The sequence below is a fragment of the Emydura macquarii genome, unplaced genomic scaffold (assembly GCF_026122565.2).
Source record: "Emydura macquarii macquarii isolate MOO-44397 ecotype Brisbane River unplaced genomic scaffold, CSIRO-AGI_Emac_v2 contig_2205, whole genome shotgun sequence".
In the NCBI taxonomy this organism is placed as follows: domain Eukaryota; kingdom Metazoa; phylum Chordata; order Testudines; family Chelidae; genus Emydura; species Emydura macquarii.
Genome location: NW_027132342.1, coordinates 9,182,121 through 9,202,058, shown reverse-complemented (window position 1 = coordinate 9,202,058; position 19,938 = coordinate 9,182,121). Strand labels below are relative to the sequence as shown.

Below are 19,938 nucleotides of genomic sequence, written 5' to 3'. Positions count from 1 at the left end.
CACTGGACACAGTCCTTAACTATTCCTTTCTTTTTTCCAGCTTCTTTTAGTTGTTCTTCATTGCACTATCGCAATTCATTTTTAATATGTGATTATACCCTGAAAAGTGACAGCACAAATTGGCTGCATCTATGATGACATTGTCTGGAACATAACTACCTATAGGTTATTCTTCATGTAATATTGCAATATGGTTCCTATAAAGTTAAGGGTTCAAATTCATCCTTAATGTAATTCCACTGACTTCAGTGCATTTACACCAGTGATGAACTTGTCCAGGTAGGTAGGGCAAGTTGTCTTGGGTTGCATGTGAGATCTCACTCCTGATTCATCTCTATAAATATGGAAAATCCCTACAAATTAGAATGCAAAATGATATGTAAGTACCAGGGTAACTCAAAATGCACTCATTTCAGATATAAGAGGGATGAAGTTGGCCCAATGTGTTAAGTCTTATGGTCTATGGAAGTTAGCCTTCTAACCTGTTCAGTATTTAGATGGACAATAAGCATATCCTAATGGTTGGAAAGGGACTTCTGGGTTCTATTCCTAGCTAAGTCACTCACTTGCTCTCTTCGACCAGTCACTCATCCTCTCTGGATGGGATTTTCAAAAATACCTAAGGGAGCTAGTCATACAACTCTCATTCACTTACAATGGAAGCTGAGCTCCTAACTCTCTTAAGCACCTTTTAAAATGCCACTCCCTGTGCTTTATGTTTTGGAAAGTCGGCCTATAAAAAGGAAGTTACTCTGTTCCATAATGCCGTAGATTATACTGGGGCTTGGAAGTGTCAAGGCCTTTTGATTGTAGAGCCACACATTCCCAATGGATTGGCTCCTCTGACTGTCAGTTGACTTGGTTTCTGATGAGGATGTCCATGATCTTCTAGGTTCTGTGGGGCCCATCCCCTGAGGTTCTGATCCTTCTTTAGCATGGGTGCTTAAAGCAAGGAGTATGGCTGTGGTATAATTAGTTATTAGCAGTGCCTCTCTTAGTCAGAGCAGATGCAGATCCTTAACCATGCAGAAGTTTTTCCATTCCTCAAGAATTCAGCTCTTCATATTGGGTGGTTATTGGCAAGTCCTCCAATCTCTAGTATCCCCTTTTTGAGGAAAGTGACTAAGAAAGTAACAGCTGTTCAATTCGAAGACTACTTGGCCCCAGGTTTCATTTTCATTTGAGATTATCTTCATAAAGATCATGATCTTTTCTGATTTTAGTTTAAACTGTCCATTTGGCCATTCTGAACCTTTCGATAGTTTTTTAATATGATCTCTGGATTGTTGCACTAGCCATTATGGAACATTGCTGGTGTATCTAGAATTGTCCGCCAATCTTTCCAATCATGCTTTGAAGATAGTCAGAGGTGACACACACACATGTGTCAGCAATGAGGTAGTTGACATTCAGCGTTCCTCAAAGGTCTGTTCTTTCTGTTCACGTTGCTCATCTTATATGAGACCTTTTTGTGAGAGAATTTCTAAACACAGTGTTGAATATCATCAGACCAGTATGCTCATGATACTCGGCTGTGTCTTTCCCAGTAGATCCTGCATATTCAGCCTCTGTTCTGAAGGAATTATTGGATAATAGCATTGGTTGGACGTATCAGAGACTCCCGTCCTAAATCCTGACGGAAAAAGTCTTGCTGCTGGGTAGAAGTCGATGATATGAAGAGGCTCACTCTTGCTTTGACTCCCTGCTCTTGAAAAGAATTCATTCACTGGTCGAGAACTAGGGATTGGTCATGTTAAGAAAGTGGAGATTTTCAGTTTGTGAAATTCTTACATAAATAACATCCCCTGATGACTTCACAGCAGCAGAATATGCCCTCCTGAACACCAGGTGCAGTTACAATCATTCACTCGTTACAGTGCTCCCCACAACATTTCTCTGGTCTTGCATCTTGTTCAAAATACAGCAGCACACTAATTTACAAATCTGCAGAGCATGAATATATTACATCGACCCAGCATTATTTACACTGGCTGCCTATGCAATGGCAGATTGACTGTAATCTTGCACTAATGTTTTAAAACCTTAACAGTAGAAGTCCTGGCTATATTCAGCCCTTCTCTTTGAGGCTCCTCCTGACTGTTACCTACCCTCTGATACAGCCCTCTTGTAGGAGATATCCAATCATACCTTTATTGTGTGTATGGTGGAGCTCACTCCTCTTTGAAATGTGTCTCTGTTACTCTCCCCATACTTCTAATTTTTTTTCTCAAAAGTGCTTATTTTGTTTGGGGTTTTTTCAAAGGCTCCTCAATGATCCCTTTCTTACCTTTCTACTTCGTTCCTTTTTCCCATGTCTACTGGATCTTTGTTAACTTTGTATCTGTTTAAAATGAATATAATTATTTAAAAATATTGTTTACATTATCTTTCAGTTTATATTTATTAAGCTGTAAAGTATTCCAAATGTCTTGGCTGTTGGATTGAGATGGGGGACATAGAAACACGAGAATGTTGTAACTGGGTTCACAGCAGAAATTTTAAATCTAAACAATTAGTTTACATTAATTTTTCTTACTTACATGAAAACATTTTGTATTGGCTTTAATTAAGCCCTCTTTTGCAATGATGGATAGTAATATTTCCATTCTACGTAGGGGGAAACTGAGACACAAAAAGTTTCCATATAAGTTCTACATCAAGTGATCTGCCCAAGGTCACACAGCCAGTCAGTGGCAAAGCTGGGAAAGAAACTAGGTTTCCATTCTCTTCCCCAGTCTTTGGAAAATTAGTGCTTCCTATTGTACATGTGAGTTTTACCTTGACAGTCTTTTACCAGGAGACTTAAAGTGTGATGTTTAAGCTTAATATGTTATCTACCAACATGTTTGATGGAGATTTTCCCCTACTAACTAGAAGGAAGTAATAGAAAATAAAATTAAACTTGGAAGCTTTGGTCTCCATAGAATACATTTGAACATTCTTGAACAATTTAACTTTGCATGGGTTCACAGTTCCTAAGCTTTTTGCCGAGTATTGGTTTAAATGGATCCAAACTGGCAAAGTAAATAGCCAAAAATTCCAAGTTTTGCCTGATTGTCAACAAAAAACATAAAATCACTTCCAGTTACCTTGATTCTAGAGATGAGATCAAGCCACAAAAATTGGATCCAGGATTTGACCACACAAAATTTTGAGACATTCAGACCCTGAATGGGGCTTATAAAATAAGAAGCCACTTTCAAAAATGAAATTGAATACAGGGTTGGATTACATGCAATGATCCAAGAGGCTGAACTTCAAGGTTTTAGGTTAGGCCCATATTTATTAGAAACTCTAAATTCTTTGAAAGGTTGCCAAACCATGGTGAATGTGCTCAGAGGCTCAGGATTTTAACAAAACTCAAAGCCCAAGTGAGCCTTGTCTGGTGTCAGTTTTGCTTTTAAAAGTTTCACAACCGATCTATTGCCACATGCTGGAGAGTCACCTTTAGCTCAAGAGCTTCAAGTTTTGACATAGGGAACCTCTTTTTCAGTCCTAAAAGGGCTCTCAGCCACTGAAAAGGCATAATTAAATTGAAAGAATTGATCTGATACACAGGAGAGTCCCCAAATAACATCTTGAGGACTACTAAGGGACTTTCAATATCATGCATCAGCTTTGTTCTTTTTAGGACAACATCTTGATATGCAGGACCCATGTATATTCCTTAACGTAACTGGAGGTAAGGCAGATATTCCACTAACAACAATGTTTTAAGAAGGGCTAGACATATCAAATCTATAATGATTTGTATTTTTATAGTGCCTTCTATTTAAGGATCCCAGTAAGCCAATATCTGAGTTCCTTTCCTCAAGCAGTAGGAGATCCTCCTGAGGAAGGAACACAAAATTTGCCCCATACTGCCTTATATACATAAATGCCCTCATCCTACCCTGTATGCCATTCTCCCTGGAGCACTAGTTCTACTTGGGTTTTACCTGGGGAACTCAATAAAGAATTTATGGTAGGACTGCAAGCATAGCTTTAAATTCACTGAAAAATCTAACACATTCACCAAATAGTGTTATCTTCACCCAAAAAGAAATGTCCTAACTATTTGCATTATATTTTCTCCAGGAATAGACTATCAAAACACTCTTTGATTTTGGTGTTTCCTATATTAAAATGGGTGTGAAGCTCCCAATCCCCTCATGGTAGAACAGAAAACACATCAGCATAACATGGGCAAATAAAGTTTGAAAACCTAGCAAACGCTGAGGTTAATGGCTGTGCTGAGGTTGTCATGCACAGACTCTAAAGGCTGATACAATCAGCACCATCCAATATACAAAACTCCAGAAGGATCCAAGGTGTAAATTTCTGATCCAGATTTTGGAATCCCCACTTCCCTCCCCCCATAACACACATCCCCCTAAAGAAATCTAGTGGTTTGAATCGAGGGTTTTGGGTTCTGCCTTTTATTTGGATCCAGGTCTGAGGTTGGATTTTAAATACATCCTAAAGTGGGAAGGTGTTTAGATCCAATATGGATTGAATTCCTTTCTAATAAGAACAGGTATGTTGCTGCTGCTGTCAGGTTTAAATGTTGCATGCATTCTTACACATTTCTATTCCATATAGCATGTAATGCACTACTCCACCACCCTACTTTTCACATTCTTCTTAACTAATTTTTTTCTCCTGCCATCTTTTTTAAGGAATCTCATCATTACAGCTCCCATTACCCTAGTTACTATATGTATTGTCAGTCTGTCTGTTCATACCCTGAGTCCTTGTCCTATTAAAGTTTGCCATTCATTAAAGGTACAGTCAGCTGTGCTTTAAGAGAAGTTGAATGGCATTGTTCTTTTTGCTTCCTTTTACTAAATCTCTGTGAATCTAAGAAAAGCTTGCATGATCCCTTCTATTTATACATAGAAATAACTCCTGTTCAGTGACTCCTCGTTACCCTATAGATCCAGTCATCCATGCCATGGGCGGGGGGAGGAGGGGGAGAGTTTGTTGTGTCTATTCATTTTCACTGGATGTCATCCAGAAAGCAGAAATATTGCTGCTTAAGTAATGTTCATCTGTTGTTGATGAACTGCAATAAAGGGCTCTTCGTATGCCATAGTTAATCTGTTAACATAAGATTTACAATGCACTGCAGTGCCATGCCAAACGTATGTCTTTAACACCTCTTCATGATTTTTAACCTTAATTATTTGCCCCTGACAAGTCATTCTGTTTTTTAAACTGCTAGGGCTCCCAATAAATGGTCTTAAGTGAAAAAGTTTTTTAAATGATCTGATTTCCCCCCACCCTCAGAATTAAAGTTACTTGATATGTTGGCCCTCTGAACATGTATATAAAAATACCAACATTCAAACCTATAAAAGAATTCCCCTCTCCCCAGCCAAACAGGAAAGTGCTCATTGGAACTTACACTGCTTAAACAAATAGGATGTGATCCTGCAAGTCCTTACTTGCGTGAGTAATCTTTACTCATACAAGAAGTTCCTTTGAATTGTATTGACTACTTGTGACTGTGTATTGACTTGTGTCAATACTTCTGTATTGACTACTACACATTTCACTTGAGTGAAAATTGCTCTTGTGAATAAGAGGTAACAGAAGCAGCCTCGTCTGCTGGAAGTTTTCTATTAAAGATATATTGGTCTGTTCATCAAACGTGTTCTTCCTAGCAATTACAGATGTTGCCACAGGTTGCAGTATTAATGTTGGCACATTACACACACACACACACACACACACACACACACACACACATATAGTAATTTTATAAATTCTGTGCCATGCTATTAATGTATATCTCCCTGTTTCCCAGGCCCTGGTTTCTTAATGTACATAAATGCCAGCAGCACATTCCAAAACTGATATACATGTTTGTGCCAATGAAAAGGAGTTAAGTGACATTTTTCTGATCTGAAGCACTGATGGCCTTCCAGAGAGCCAATGAAGGTTCTCCCTGAGGGAAGCAGCAGCTGGTTCCATCCGAAGAACAGCTTTGCATGCTTGTCAATATAAAGTGCTTTATATTTTGTGTAAATTATTTTGAGCAACATATTGTACTAAGGAGAGTCAACACAAGCATGTCCACTTTTCTGTTGCCAGACTCTGTCTGCAAAGTACAGTTGTAACACAAACTCCAAATAGGTGGCAATAGAAGTTAGTCAGTAAATCTGAGTAAGCTTTGACAAAGCCTCTCCGGGGAAGGCCAGGATGAAGTGGACCGAGATGAACAATGACAACCTTATTATTTTAAGTTTTATCTGAACTGAACTGGAGAAACTGAAAAAGAAATTATGTAAAGACTGTGAAATATTTCCCTGGAGGTCTCAAAGTAGTTGCAGACAGAGTAGTTATGAAGCGGTACCTAATAACCATTGCCAGCTATTGTAAAAGCTAAAAAGTATTGTAGCTTTCTCTTGCCTGTGTTTGCCCAGCCACCATTCTACATACTACAAGCACTGGGAAATTTCAATGACACAGCTTGGAATGGGTTCAGTGACCTCAATTATGCCCTCCCACCCACTCCAAACTCCTTTCAATTTGCAAAAAGCTTTAAGTGGACAAAACCCAGATGCCTTTTGCTTGTAGTTCAGTAAGAACAGATTGGGCATGTAGATTCTTGTCAAAGTGATGTATGTAGTTCATTTTCCATTAACTCTTTCTTAACTAAGGATTTTAAATTCTCAAATCCAAGTCCAGCACTATGCTTTTCTTTCTATTGCTTTTTAAAGTTCATTAGACCATGAGACCTCTTTTTAATGAACCTTAAAAAGCCATGGCTAGAGACCAGCTGATATGAAACAGACTCAGTCCCTGGTTCTGTTTTAAAAGGCAATTGCTTTCTTTTGTTCTTAAATCTGACCTTTTTCATATTTAAATAATTCATCTAATTGTCTAAGATATTTCAAAAAGACTGACCAAATATAATCAATATAGACTTAACTTTTTGGATAGAAAAAAATAATTGCTTGTGAAAATGTTATCCAATTAAGCACGTATGTGGGCCATGGATGATCTTAAGAGCTTTTCCTGAGTTAGTTTGTTTCAACTTAGATTGCTTTTCTAACTTTTTAATATTGCCCAGCACAGTTGATGATCCCCAGAATGTTTTGTTACACTCTCTCTCGCTCTCTCTTTCATTCCACAGAAACATGTGCTGTCAATAATGGAGGCTGTGATCGTACTTGCAAGGATACGGCAACAGGGGTACGTTGCAGTTGCCCAGTTGGATTTACCCTGCAGCCTGATGGGAAAACATGCAAAGGTCAGCTTCTGTTTGCTTTGCAATGCATCACTTGCCTTCAGCAGTATCAGTGCTAGATGTAAATATTCAGATATATAATCAATGCACCAAATTAAGGCTATTACTGGTGTAGTAATTGCATTTGAATTTATTATTTTTCTCCTTCCCCGGGAGTAATTTTGCATTATCCATTCTAATAATTTTTTATGTTTATTTGAGGGTTTTTTTGTTTTAAGAAATTAGACACAAAGGCCAAGATTTTCAAAACTGACCAGTGATTTTGGGGAGGCAATTTGAGACACCCTAAAAAAGCCTCATTTTTCAGATGGTAGGTACTTTCTGACAATCAGGCCCCATTTAAGGTGTCCATCCATCGAGGCTCCCAGAATTGCTAGTCACTTGAAAATTTTGATCAGACTATTGGTCCACACAAACCATCAATACATTATCACTTCCAAAAGAAGAAATCGGGGAGAAGGATTTAGAATCAATAATCATGACCAAGTGGTAGCTTGAGAGTATTGCACCACACAAAGAAGTAAATTAACAAGCTGCCTCACTGCCCACTTCCTGCTGAAAACAATTAGCCAATTATAATAAAGAATTACATCATTTAAATATATTTATACAAGGCCAAATCCTGTAGCCCTTACTCAGCTTTTACTGCTCCAATGGGAGTTTTATTTCATAGAATCATAGCAAGGTCTTCAGATTTGGTCCCTCATAAATGTAATTAAAACACGGGGGGAGAAGGTGGAGTAACATCTGATATTTCTATCAACATTTGTTCTTAGTTAAGAAGAAATGGATTTACAAACACTGCAAACTGATACTCCAAACACAAATGTGCTTAATCCCACTCAATGGGACTACTCACGTGTGCAGAGTTGCATATGTTTTGCAAGATTAGGGCCTATCTAAACCATTTTTCCACTTCAGTATGTATCTCTTTTGAACTCAACCACTGGACACTTGGTGATGGATGTACAGTAGGACACTGCATATAATAGTGTCACACAGACTATTTTGTTGTCCATCAGTGATTTAGCATAAATTGACCTACCTCACTGAGTAGTTGTTTAAATTATTTTTTTTCTTAGAAGCAACCAGGAATGTCAGAAAATCTCCAATCCAGACCTTGATGTTACTTAAAATAGTCAAAACCATAAAAATAAACATAAAATGTGTGGTTTCCCCTTCCTCCAACTTGAAAACTCCCACCGCTTGGGTATGGGCCTGTTCATATTTACAGAAATAACAGTCCATTTGCATGGTTATTCAAAAATAAAACATTAAAACTGCCATTGCACACAATGTTAATAGTTAACGGTGAGCACACATCAAAAATCAGTCATTTTAGTTCAAACCACATAAAAATAAATGTTCATTTTTGCAGGCAGCACAGTTCAAGCCATAGAAGTGCAGTAACAGTAGTTCCACGGAGTGCTTAAAAAGGAGGCATTTTAATACTGTAACATACACCTAGACTCGATCCTAATGTTTATTACTTGAAACTACATCATGTAAAATAAAATGAATTCTAAATTTAGATGGCTTCCAATTTGAGGTTGTCCTACTGGGCTAAAATGAAATAATATTTATATAATAATCAACGCTATAATTTGCATGATAAACAAAATGAAATATCCAATTGATTCTCAAGCCTAAGATCAGAGATCTGAACTGTTTCACAGTGTTTTTATGGGGAGAACATGTAAGAAACAGGATCTATGTTATTTATGGTGTTGCAGATTTTTTTTTTTTTTTTTTTAAACAAACAGCTACCAGGAATTCATTTTTATGGTTAAAAGGATCCATCGAGTAATTTTTTTAACCATTCTGGGAGCTTTGGAAAAATGCTTTTCATTTTAAAACAGTAAAGTAAATGTTATGCCTTTGATTTAACCAGGATGAATGTTTGTCTAATGTAGTATATTGCAGGCATTTAGGCCTTGATCCTGTATCAGTGAAGTTAATGGGAGTTTTGTCATTAACTTAAGTGGACACAGGATCAGCTCCTTTAAAATGAGCCAACTGGGCTGCTTTTGTAGTTAACCACAGGCAACCCAATATACAAGTAAATCAGAACTGCATTCTAGAATTTATTGTTCCAGCATGCGAAAGAGAACAGTTCCTCTGTCCCAAGTGCCTCCTTCAGAGATAATGATGCTGCTGCCTTCCAGGATCCTTGCTAATAAAGAGAACCTTAAAATTTGCAGTTGTTGAGTTTCTGCAGCAATGGGATGTTTTGATTTAATTTTTTGTCTGCATTTTCATAGGTTGAGCATTCTTGTTATAGAGGTTTATAGTGGCTAAGTCACAAGAAAGATGCACTACTCAAAGAAAGGATGTCTTTCAAATAAATACAAACAAGTTCTCTCCTTTCATTTTTTTTGTTTCACTCTTCTTGAGTTCAGTGCTCTTTCCAAGGGCATTGATTGGGCCACTTATTTCTTAAACATGTGGTTCAATATGCCATGAGTCTGCAGTAAGTACCTACATATGGTAATAGCCTTTTTAAAGCATCTGAAGGAGCACACAACTATCACATCCTGTCCCTAGTGGGATTGCATCTCCAGGTACAACAAACATCATAGCATCCACCAATGAGGTTTTTCATAGAAATGTTATTTTGAGAAGATATTTCCAAATATTGAAGGAGAAAATACAACAGTATCTGTTGGGAGAGAAAAGTAGGGGTGTAAGTAGCAAACTTGCCATCTTGAGAGGTTTCTCAATCCTCCATTGCTTCAGCTAGGGATAAGCAAAGCAACTACAGGGCCTTGTTCCAATCTTCTCCTATTCCTGGAGTTAACTGTGAATAGAGCTAGTTGGGAATTCATCAACAAAACTTTTTTTGTTGGAATATGCCAATTCATCAAAACCAAAAATTCACGGAACCGTACCAGTTTCAACAGTCCGGAACGGAATTTCTGGTTCAAATGAAAGCGAGAGACCCACCCCAGAATAGCCAATAGAGCGGTAGTTGGGGCCCTCGCCTAGGTCTCCCACATCCTAACCACCAGGCTGTAGAATCAGTCTCGTCCTTTCTGGCCCAATTAATGTTTACATATTTATACAAAATGGAACAGCTCCAATAGGCAGGAAGGAAGCGAGCCTGACTTAGATTCTAGGCGATTGCAGCTCTGCCTGATTCAGACCAGGGACTTGAACATGGGTTCTCTCACATCCCAGGTGAATGCCCTAGTCTCTAGCTGTCTGATCGATAGGTTTTTTTGTTTTTGTTTTGTTGTGAGAAGAATAAAAACCCATTTTGATACTCCGAAATTTTTAATTAAACAAAATTCAGGTTTTCCATCCAGCCCTAGATGTGAATTGGTCTTTAAGGTTCTGAAATGTTTGGGGAAGGTATGTGTGTGTGAGAGAGAGATCATGCCATCGATCGTGTACCCAGGTTTGGAGCATGAGAGGCCGAAATCCCAAGAGTAGTGAGCATTTTCACATGCTCTTTCCAGCCATAAATAGAAGCAGCAGTACCAGAAATCGCACAAGACAGCATGTTCTCATGAGATTTTCAGCCTGCTTTTGCATCTCTATCTTATGGTATTTATACAGTCTGATAAAATACAGTTGCTGATATTAAAGAAGTTTGGATAAGTCTGAGTGGGCTTCAGAGAAGCATCTGACCAGTTGGGTGTTCCTGAAAACTGAACCCTTTAAGGTTTACTCATAGCTAGTTAGGAAGTAGTCAAATTTGGTTCATCTCTAGTCAGTCCTGTGATAGTGGACAGATTTCTTGTTAAAGTACAAGTTATTTGAAACTTTAGAATACTGGTATCTTATTAAAAGCCAGTGCAATTCTTCTTATTTATTATTGTTAATTGCTGAGGTCAGACTGGGTAATCCAATGGTCCCTTCTCATCTTATTATCAATGAAATCTATGAATTTTTTTATTGCCTACAAGCCTCAATCAAAGATCAGGACCCCGTTGCTTGGGCACTGTATGTACACATAATGAAAAACTATGTCCTTGTCCCAAAATGTTGTCTTGGGTTTTTTAATATTATGTATGTCCGTTAAATGTTTAATATAACAAAGAAACAAGTATGCATATAAAAGAAAAAATATAAGTATTTTTAGGGAGCATGTATATGTGCATGCCTGATATTCACAAAGGTCAGTAAACAAGCCACTTTAAATTTCACTATCTGTTTCACACTCTATTTGCAAATGCAAAATACCTCCTCATATTTCACAATTGTATCATAAAAGCAGAAATGGGCCCAAATCGCAGAATTTAGATCTGGATTGGGTTTGAATTCTGAACCCCATTCCTGCCCCTCCACAAAAATTAGGCAGTAGATTCAAATGCAGCTCTAATTAGAAGTAAGATATAAGTAATGGGACGGACTGATTTTCAGAGGCACTGCATATCCACAGCTCCCGCTGACATCAGCTGGAATTGTGGGTCCTGTGAAAATCACATCCCTTCTGTTCTGTTGTCGGTTCAGTGTGCAATCTGATTTCACATTTCTGAAACAAAATAGGGGAGAAACTAGCTAGTTTTTCTGCTGTGGTGAACCTTTTAGATTGCAAACAAGAATGCATTATGAACAGGTTTCCCAATCTAATAGCTCATTCCTGTTTTAACATATATTGCATGACTTAATAAGGATGTGGGTGGATTTCTGCATCACTACTCCACCTTCCCTTGTGTAGGAGATTTTTTGTTTTGTTTTGGATTGGTTTTATGAACATGGTTTTTTTTTTAATGGCGAGTGTTAAAGAATTAGGTAATGTTTTATTATTATTTTTAATATAGTGAACCCCAGATTGATTGATTGATTTTTATTCCTCAATAAGATCAGAGAAGAGCAAGAAAAATGATCAGGAGCTGGAAGAACTGGGTTATGAAAAAAGATTACAAGGTCTAAATATGTATAGCTTGGCTAAGTAACTACTAAGAGGGTGTTATGGACCTTCCGAATCATGTGGGTGGATGTGCAAGCTAAGAAAGGGGACAAATTATTTCAGGTGATTCAGAAGAATTAATCCAAAAGTAAAGGTTGAAGTAAAGAAAAGGAAAATGTAGACCAAATAGTAGGAATAACTTCTAAGTGGGAGATACATGATAGTGTAGAATAGTATCTCAAAAGAAGTGGTGAAAGCCCTAGGACATGGGACATATACAATTAGACTTGATGCAACATTACATAATGTATTGTAAGGAAAGATCTGCCTTGGCCTCTGGGGGATGGACTGGATAGCATGAAAAATCTTTTCCATCCCTATTATTATGTAATCTTATGCCCTTACAGATATTAATTGTGCAATCTCATTGTGGAATAAGAATAATGGTGATGTCTGTTGTGCATAGAGAGTGAGTCCAGGGCCATGTTAAGAGTAGATTCACCAAAATTTTTGCTCTCCCTCTTAAAAAATCAGCCCCCACCCAAAGTATCTTCTTATCTGGTCCCTCTTACAGAAACCTCCTTTCAAGGTTCCCTTTGCCTTTTCCTATTCACCTCTGAGTAGCATGTTTAGTAAGATTTAAAAAAAAACTCATGTATCCTCCTCACCTTAGTGTAGAATCCACATCAGACCAGGAAATCTCCATTCCCCTCCATATCCCCACTAGTGCCATTTCACCTCTTTAACAGCCTCTCCTGGGTTTTGGGGGTGCACAATCCCCCTTCAACTTTGATCATGTCACTCGGGGCCCAGCTTGGTGCTGATTCTGCCTTAGATGCAGGGTGCCTGCTAGCTTTTCATTGGCTATTATGCTGTGAACATTCCAGACCACATCCCATAATGTTTAGCATGGTAACCCACCAAATTCAAAAGCAGAGGCTGCAGAAAGGGTGGTCTGAGAATCAAATGATGCAGAGGTCCACGCTCCTTGTACCCCAGTACCTCCCACCTCTTTTCACCTTGTCAGTCAGCCCCACATGAGGTAGGTACTGACAGCTGATTGGTCCATGGCTCCACAATGTGTCGGCTTCTCAGGTTTTTCCCTGCTGGGTGCCCATTTCACAGATCTGCCCCAAGTGACATATATAAAGAGATTAATCAGTTTAGCATGTTAATCACATTAGGTATAACATTCATAGCTGACAAAGCAGGAGACAGATTTGATAGAAGCTGTTGGGAAGCAGGGAGATTGATTTGTAAAGACCCACCATCCCAGTTGGTGTGAAAAATATAGGGCTCAATTGTCTTTGGGCAAGTACAGAATTGATGGAGGGAGAAAAGGTGGGAAGGAGGTTTTCTGACAACTCCTACACTGAAGAAGGGCCAGGAACAACTGCCATCACTTCATTTGGTAGATTACAGAGACTTCCCCTCTGTGTGCCCCTAGGGACGTAAACTGGAACAAGAGGAAGGGCCCACTCTGCACTGGCTGGACACTGTGAGGGATGAAGCAGCCTGCACAGTCCTATAGAATGGGCAACTTGTGCACTCCAGCTGTGCACCAGGAAATTAACAAAGGAATTGTGCCCCCGAAGTTCCTTCTGGGTTAGTTCAAGTCCTCACTGCCCCCTACACAGACCAGTGGCCTTAAACACACAGTAGGACCCATAGACTGCTGCACTGAGAGCTGTTGGAGTAAAATGGCAGGGGAAAGTGCTTTTTAAAAATGCTTAATAGACATAGATCATAAGGTTTTTGGAACAGAAACCATGTCTCGTATAGGTTCTGTAAAGTGCCAAGTAACTGTCTGACATTCTGCTGATGCTTTGTAACTGCAATCATATTTATTACACCGTATAAATGATTTCCTGCTACCTTGTATTCGTAGACAGACTGATCATCAGAGGGCAGATTCTCAGCTGGTAAAAATTGTCATTGACTTCAATGGAGCTATTACAGTTTACACCAATTGATGATCTGCTGCCAGGTATTTGCTGAGAGATTATATGTGGCACTATTAATTCCTATTCGCACATAGATCTTCGCAGACTGCAAGTAATTTCATGGATGCTTATTTAAGAGACATCAAAAAACCTCCTCAAATCTCGCACCTCAAGATAGGGCATTTTATTTATTATGCTGTACTAAAGAAGAGCCCTTCTTAACCTTCTGGAATATTGTTTAACCAGAGGGGTGTTATGCAGGGGTTATGTGACTGGATGCTGTTTAGGCAAACATTTCTTGATCCTGCTGTCTCATTGTCATGGTTACCCAGCAATGTAATGTGCTCTCTACTTCCTTGAAACAGACCCCCATCTTTTTGCATTCAGATGCAGCAGAGAAATGTGGCACTTACGTGTTTAAATACTTGAATGTGCTGCAGTGGGAGCATCAGAAGGAGATGTGTTTGTAAACTGTTCTCTTTGCCCACTAACTCTACTTTGTAACCTGCCTATTTTCTGACTAAACTAACTAAAAATGAACCAGGGGAATATTCAAACTGATTGAAAGATTTCAATCTATGGTGTAAGGTCATGATCCAAAGCCTACTGAAGTAAATTGGAGTTTTTGCATTGATTTAGCCGGGCTAAGGATAAGGCCCAAAGAGTGGGTTAGGATTTCATTGTAGCCTCTTGCCGTAACAGAATGCACTTGATATCCTTTTGGATGCAAATATTTGAAAATGAATGATATTTTTAGGGTGGAATTGTTTCTGTGAGGGCCGTGTTTCTTTTGTTACAGAATAAACAACAGATACTTCTGAGATTAAATGAAGCAAAAACTGTCATATCTTGCTTAAAGGTGAGCTGAAATCCTTTCTGAAAATAAATAAACCTAAAATAACATTTGACACTAAGTTGGCATCCAAATCTTGAAAGCCATCATCTGTTTTCATTCAGACCTTACTAGAACTAAGTGAATTAGTCACGGTGAATACTTTCCCTGGCCAGTTTGGCTTCTTAGTCTGGCCACAGAATATCTGGGAGCAGCTGTGATTTCCTCAAGTGTATTAATTAGCCAAAATTATTAAATATATTTTTCTCTCTCTTGGCTCAAGCTGACTAAAGGTAGTAGAATGACATCTTGCAGATCTGGATCAAATCATTTGAAACTTAGAGAGTATCTTTCCTTTCTTGGAAAGGACCACTAGCAATAGTTGTACATGCTGTTTGCCAGTGATCTTGATTAGTGTGTAACTGTTAATTTGGCACTGCAGATATTTGCTTGTTTGATTTCTGATATTGGTTATATGAATTGTTATGGTTTGGCTGCGATTGGTTAGATAAATTATTTCTATTTCCTGATTAGATTAACATCCAAGTTTTTCCAACAGAAGTAGTTGTCCAGGCTAAATTAAGGCTCTTGTTCCCTAATTGCCTTAGCATTCAACTTTTAAATTAGTTTTCCAAGACCATCCATGCCAGTGTCATTACACAGAGAGCAAAATGCACCCCCCCCGTGCACAGATTTGCTTAAAACTATGCACCGCTAAAGTCTGCATGGTGGTGTACTGCATGGGACTTAAGTGGCACATAAGGCCAGATTTTTAAAGGTATTTAGGCATCTGTATGCCTTTAAAACACACTTACAAAGTCACCAGACCAATGCATTTTAAAACATGAGTTGAAACAATCTCTTCATTGAGGACTCCATCCTAAAATCCTTACTCAGGCAAAACTTCTGGTGACAGGGTTTGGCTCTTTCTTATCTGGTAAGACTTGGGTTCAGAGCGTTTTTACTGTGCATCTCTCATATCAGTTAATGATACCAGTAAAGTTGTGCAAGGAATGCTGCTCCCTGGTCTGTGTTAAGTTGTGTTGGTATTGTATGGGACACACCAAGTCATGAATTCAGGTCATGGCACGTACAAAAAGAGTCTTTTTCCATTGACCTTTGAATAGAAGTAGCAAGCTGGATCAGACTGTCAGAAACTTACTAAGTGGTCAGGTTAGGTAAAGAATTTAGCTTTCTCTGTCATGCAAACTCACCATATATTGTGAACAAAAATAATTTATGCCATCGGTGCTCTCAAGGTGCACTCTCCAAAGGGAAATCATAGTAAAGTAAGTGGCTTGAAAGAGTAAACACAAATGAAATAAAGACCCAGCTGGTCATCACCTCTTCCACTTTAGTTGCAGTACCGTGGTGCTATTAAATGTCAATCACAGAATTACAAGCAATGGTGGGTCCAAGATATTTTAAAAGGGACCTCTGGCACAGTAAAAGAGGATAGCGGAAAGAGGTGAAGCCCTAATGGCTTTGCTAGCCATGCAATTTGAAGAAGGAAAGGTCTTGTAGAATATTCTGATCTCAAATTAACTGAAAAACATAATGAATAACTGCCTGAACATTAAGACCAAATACAGAGATAATTTGCATAGCAGCAAACGCTAGGTAGAGCTGACACAGCTGCAAATTTGTGACTTTATGCCTTTCTCCTGTTCTCTTGAGCAGGCTTTCCTTGATAATTATATTTCCTGAGATAGTCAGTTACCTGCTTGGCATATCTTTTTAATAATGAAATACTTAATGTAGCTAATAAAACAGTCCTACTGTCCTATTCCTACTGATAATACTGAACCATACCCTTCCTCTATTGCTACATCATTTCAGTGAGAATAGAATGATGTGCATTCTATTAACCACCACAAAATCATGAAAAATTCTGGTTATATATCACACTGCACCAATATCTTGATTTTTGGAGTAGAATGGGAAAAACGGAGCCTTTGTCTTAACCTGATCTAATGTATAATGGTGAATGGTGTGGTCAGTGTTACATTTAGAACCAGTATATAGTCCGTGATTGTCAGCACGTAAAGTGTGCTGTTTGTTTCAGGCACTCTGAATGGAGAAACTGAAGAAACTTTGAATGGAGAAACTGGCCTGAGTCTAGAGGGTATTTTGACCAAGGTTTTCAAAAGTGGCTGATGATTTGTGGTGCCTCCATTTTGGGGGGGCCCAATATGAGACAACTTAAAGGCTTTTCATAAGGCAGATTCTCAGTACTGTCTGAAAATCAGGAGCCTTTCAGGAATCTCAAACTGAGCACCCAAAAATTCAAGCACTCAAACTCCCTAATCACTTTTGAAAATCTTGACCTTCACCTTCAAAGCCTCAATCCTGCAACCATTTTTTCATTTTCATTTACTCACAGGTGTAATTCCATTGACATCAATAGGACTGCTCACAAGCTTAAAATAAGTAACTGTTGCAGGATCGGGGCCTAAGTCATCACTGATGGGTGTTTGATGATTACTGTGAAATTAATTGATAGTAGTCCAGTTCCTAGTGAATAAGTGTCTGTATTACAAACCTGTCATCTATCGTGGTAACCACTTTTACACCCTTGTTCGAAGCCTTGATCTAGAAGTCAAGCCTGATCAGACATGGAGACCATACTACCCTCTGATCTAGGTGTGGGGCCTTCGGAGGATAGGTGGGACAGGATGGGGTGGGACGTGTCACTCTCCAGAACTAGCAGCCAGGAACTTTTCACACTGATTTTCAAAGAGTACTTTTTAAATACGATAAAGTAAAGAAGAAAGCAGGGAATGGCTCTGAAGAGTTTTCTTCTCTGTTCCGCTTAGTCTTATTCTCTGCCCATCAGTATAGCAGCCAAGCACATTAGTCTGGAATAAAGTGGAAAGCTGAGAGATGCAATATGTAAAGAGATATGGGATAATGTTGGCCGGCAGAGATAGAAGAACAAAACATCACATAGGAGAAAAAGAATATAAGCAGTAAATAAGTTAAGAAACTGTGACTTAAACATGAGATGATCAGGAAAGCAGCACTCAGAATATAAGAGAAGAGGGGAAAGAGGTAGGTGATATAGGTAGAACAAGGGGTATATGTCTAATGTCATAGTTATGAAAGCTTGTAAGAACCTGTCACTTTCCTATTATTCCCCGCTACGGACAAATGGCTGGAGTCAGGAGGTAGAATCTTCAAAGATAAAATTTGAACATTGTCTCTTAACAGCTCAAGATAAGCCACTCACTCTTTGGTGAGCGCTCAGGGATTATTGCTTTCCTTACAGTTCCCATTCCCCTATTAAACTAAACGAATATATTCATACAGTAGATATCCTAATAGTCAGGTCAACATAAAGACTTCATAAATTATTACAGAGTAGCCCCAAATTCATCACACCTCCTATACAAGGCTGTGTGCAAACTGTGTAATCTAGCTCTGTGTGTTTGTGTGCCTAAAGATAATGAGAAAGAGATCAAATTTAAATAGCACTCGACTTTACTTCATTTAGTTCCATTGCATTTCTAAGTTTTAAAAGTACAAAAGCAGTGAATTAAAAAAAAGGAAAGGGAATAATAAAATATATATAAATACAAGCAAAAAATCCCCATCATAAAATTGACAAGAGAGCCAGCTGACATCTATATTATTATATCCAAGAATCAAAGCCATAAAGACTTTGGACCTGTCCACTTTTGACAAGGAGCTGTTATAAAGAGCCTGGTTTCATCTTGTAACAGCTATTTTGTGGCTGAACCAAAACCCAGATTTGAACAACTCTCTACTTTGAGGGAGTGGAGAGGGCTTGAAATCCTGATATAAACTTTGTGGCTCAAACCCTTCTTTCATTTTAATGGCAAAATCTTCAATTCAGTTTTACACTCAAGAACTGTATCCAAAGAAACAAAGGGTGGAAAGTGGAATGAGTTTGCTTTATAAAGAGCACTAATTCGTTCTTCAAGCGGATCCAGAGGACAGAAGCATAAAGAAACCAGAATCTGAATAAATGAATTAACAGGAGGCTGATTTTAAAAAGGACAGTAATGAAAAGGTGTCTACTTGAATGAAAGGAGAAAAGGCGAACCTACTTATACAGTATCTTATAAACTACCAGAATTAGCAACCAAGACATTTAGTAATGGCTGAACTATCAAACTTTAGCAAAATGCTTTCCTAGAAACATGGAAGATCATTTTTGCCCATTTTCAGTGCTGTTAAGTAACTAAAGGAGTTAGACAGCAGCATGCCACTTTGAGGGATCAGTTGACAGCTATGTAGTCACAGGCACAGGAGACGATTGGAGATTGAGTTGCATTTTTAAGTTGAGTAGGAAGGTGGAAGAAAGTTGGCAAACTCTCTTGAAAGATTCTACAGCTGCAGCCAAGGATCCACTCCCAACATAGGATAGAGGAGAATAGAGGAGTTCTTGATTATCAGAACGGGAAAAGCAAAGGCAGCAAAAGGGTAAAATAGGACTCTAAAATAATGGAAATAGGTGTGGTATAGCCATGAAGGACTTTGAAAATAAAGAGAACAACTCTGAATTGGAAATAAAATCTTTTAGGATGAGTGTGAAAGTCTTTTAGAATGATTAAGTATAGGTGAGGGGCTCTGGAAACCCTTTTTTAATTTTGTTTTTCAAGGCATAGAGGAGAGAGGAGTTGGTGCTACATGACAAACGCTTATATGAGGGATTCAGCAGTGTGTTGAGATACTGACATATGTGGGTTATGTTGCAGAGATAACAGGCACACTAGCAGAGTGTAGTAATGTGAGATGCAAAGGAACAGTTGCTTTCAAAGGGTACTCCAAGCTTACACACCTGAAAGGAAGGTCAGAGTCCAAGAAGGGTGTTGATAAGCTGGAAACATAAATGAAGTTATTTTAGTTGCCAAGTATTTGTCTTGGTAAAGAGCCAGACTACATATATGAGAATGAGGGAAGGGCAGGGTTAGTTAAGGATGTGAAGGAGAGGGGTAATTGAGTGACTCTGGCATAAAAGTGATAGTTAAGTTCAAGTTGTTAGTTACCCAAGTTGGAAGAGATATCTAGAGAAGAGTACAGAGCTGAGACCAGAACAAAGCATTCAGAG

General features: G+C 38.5%; 1 protein-coding gene across 4 annotated transcripts in view; it reads left to right on the top strand.

Moving 5' to 3' along the window:
- The window catches only part of SCUBE1 (signal peptide, CUB domain and EGF like domain containing 1), a 295,960-nt gene that overhangs the window by 176,852 nt on the left and 99,170 nt on the right, over positions 1–19,938 (top strand). For all 4 annotated transcript variants that reach the window (XM_067559336.1, XM_067559335.1, XM_067559338.1 and 1 more), the window contains one exon: positions 7,121–7,237. In XM_067559336.1, coding sequence (XP_067415437.1) covers positions 7,121–7,237 — 117 coding nt within the window. The remainder of the gene's footprint in view (positions 1–7,120; positions 7,238–19,938) is intronic.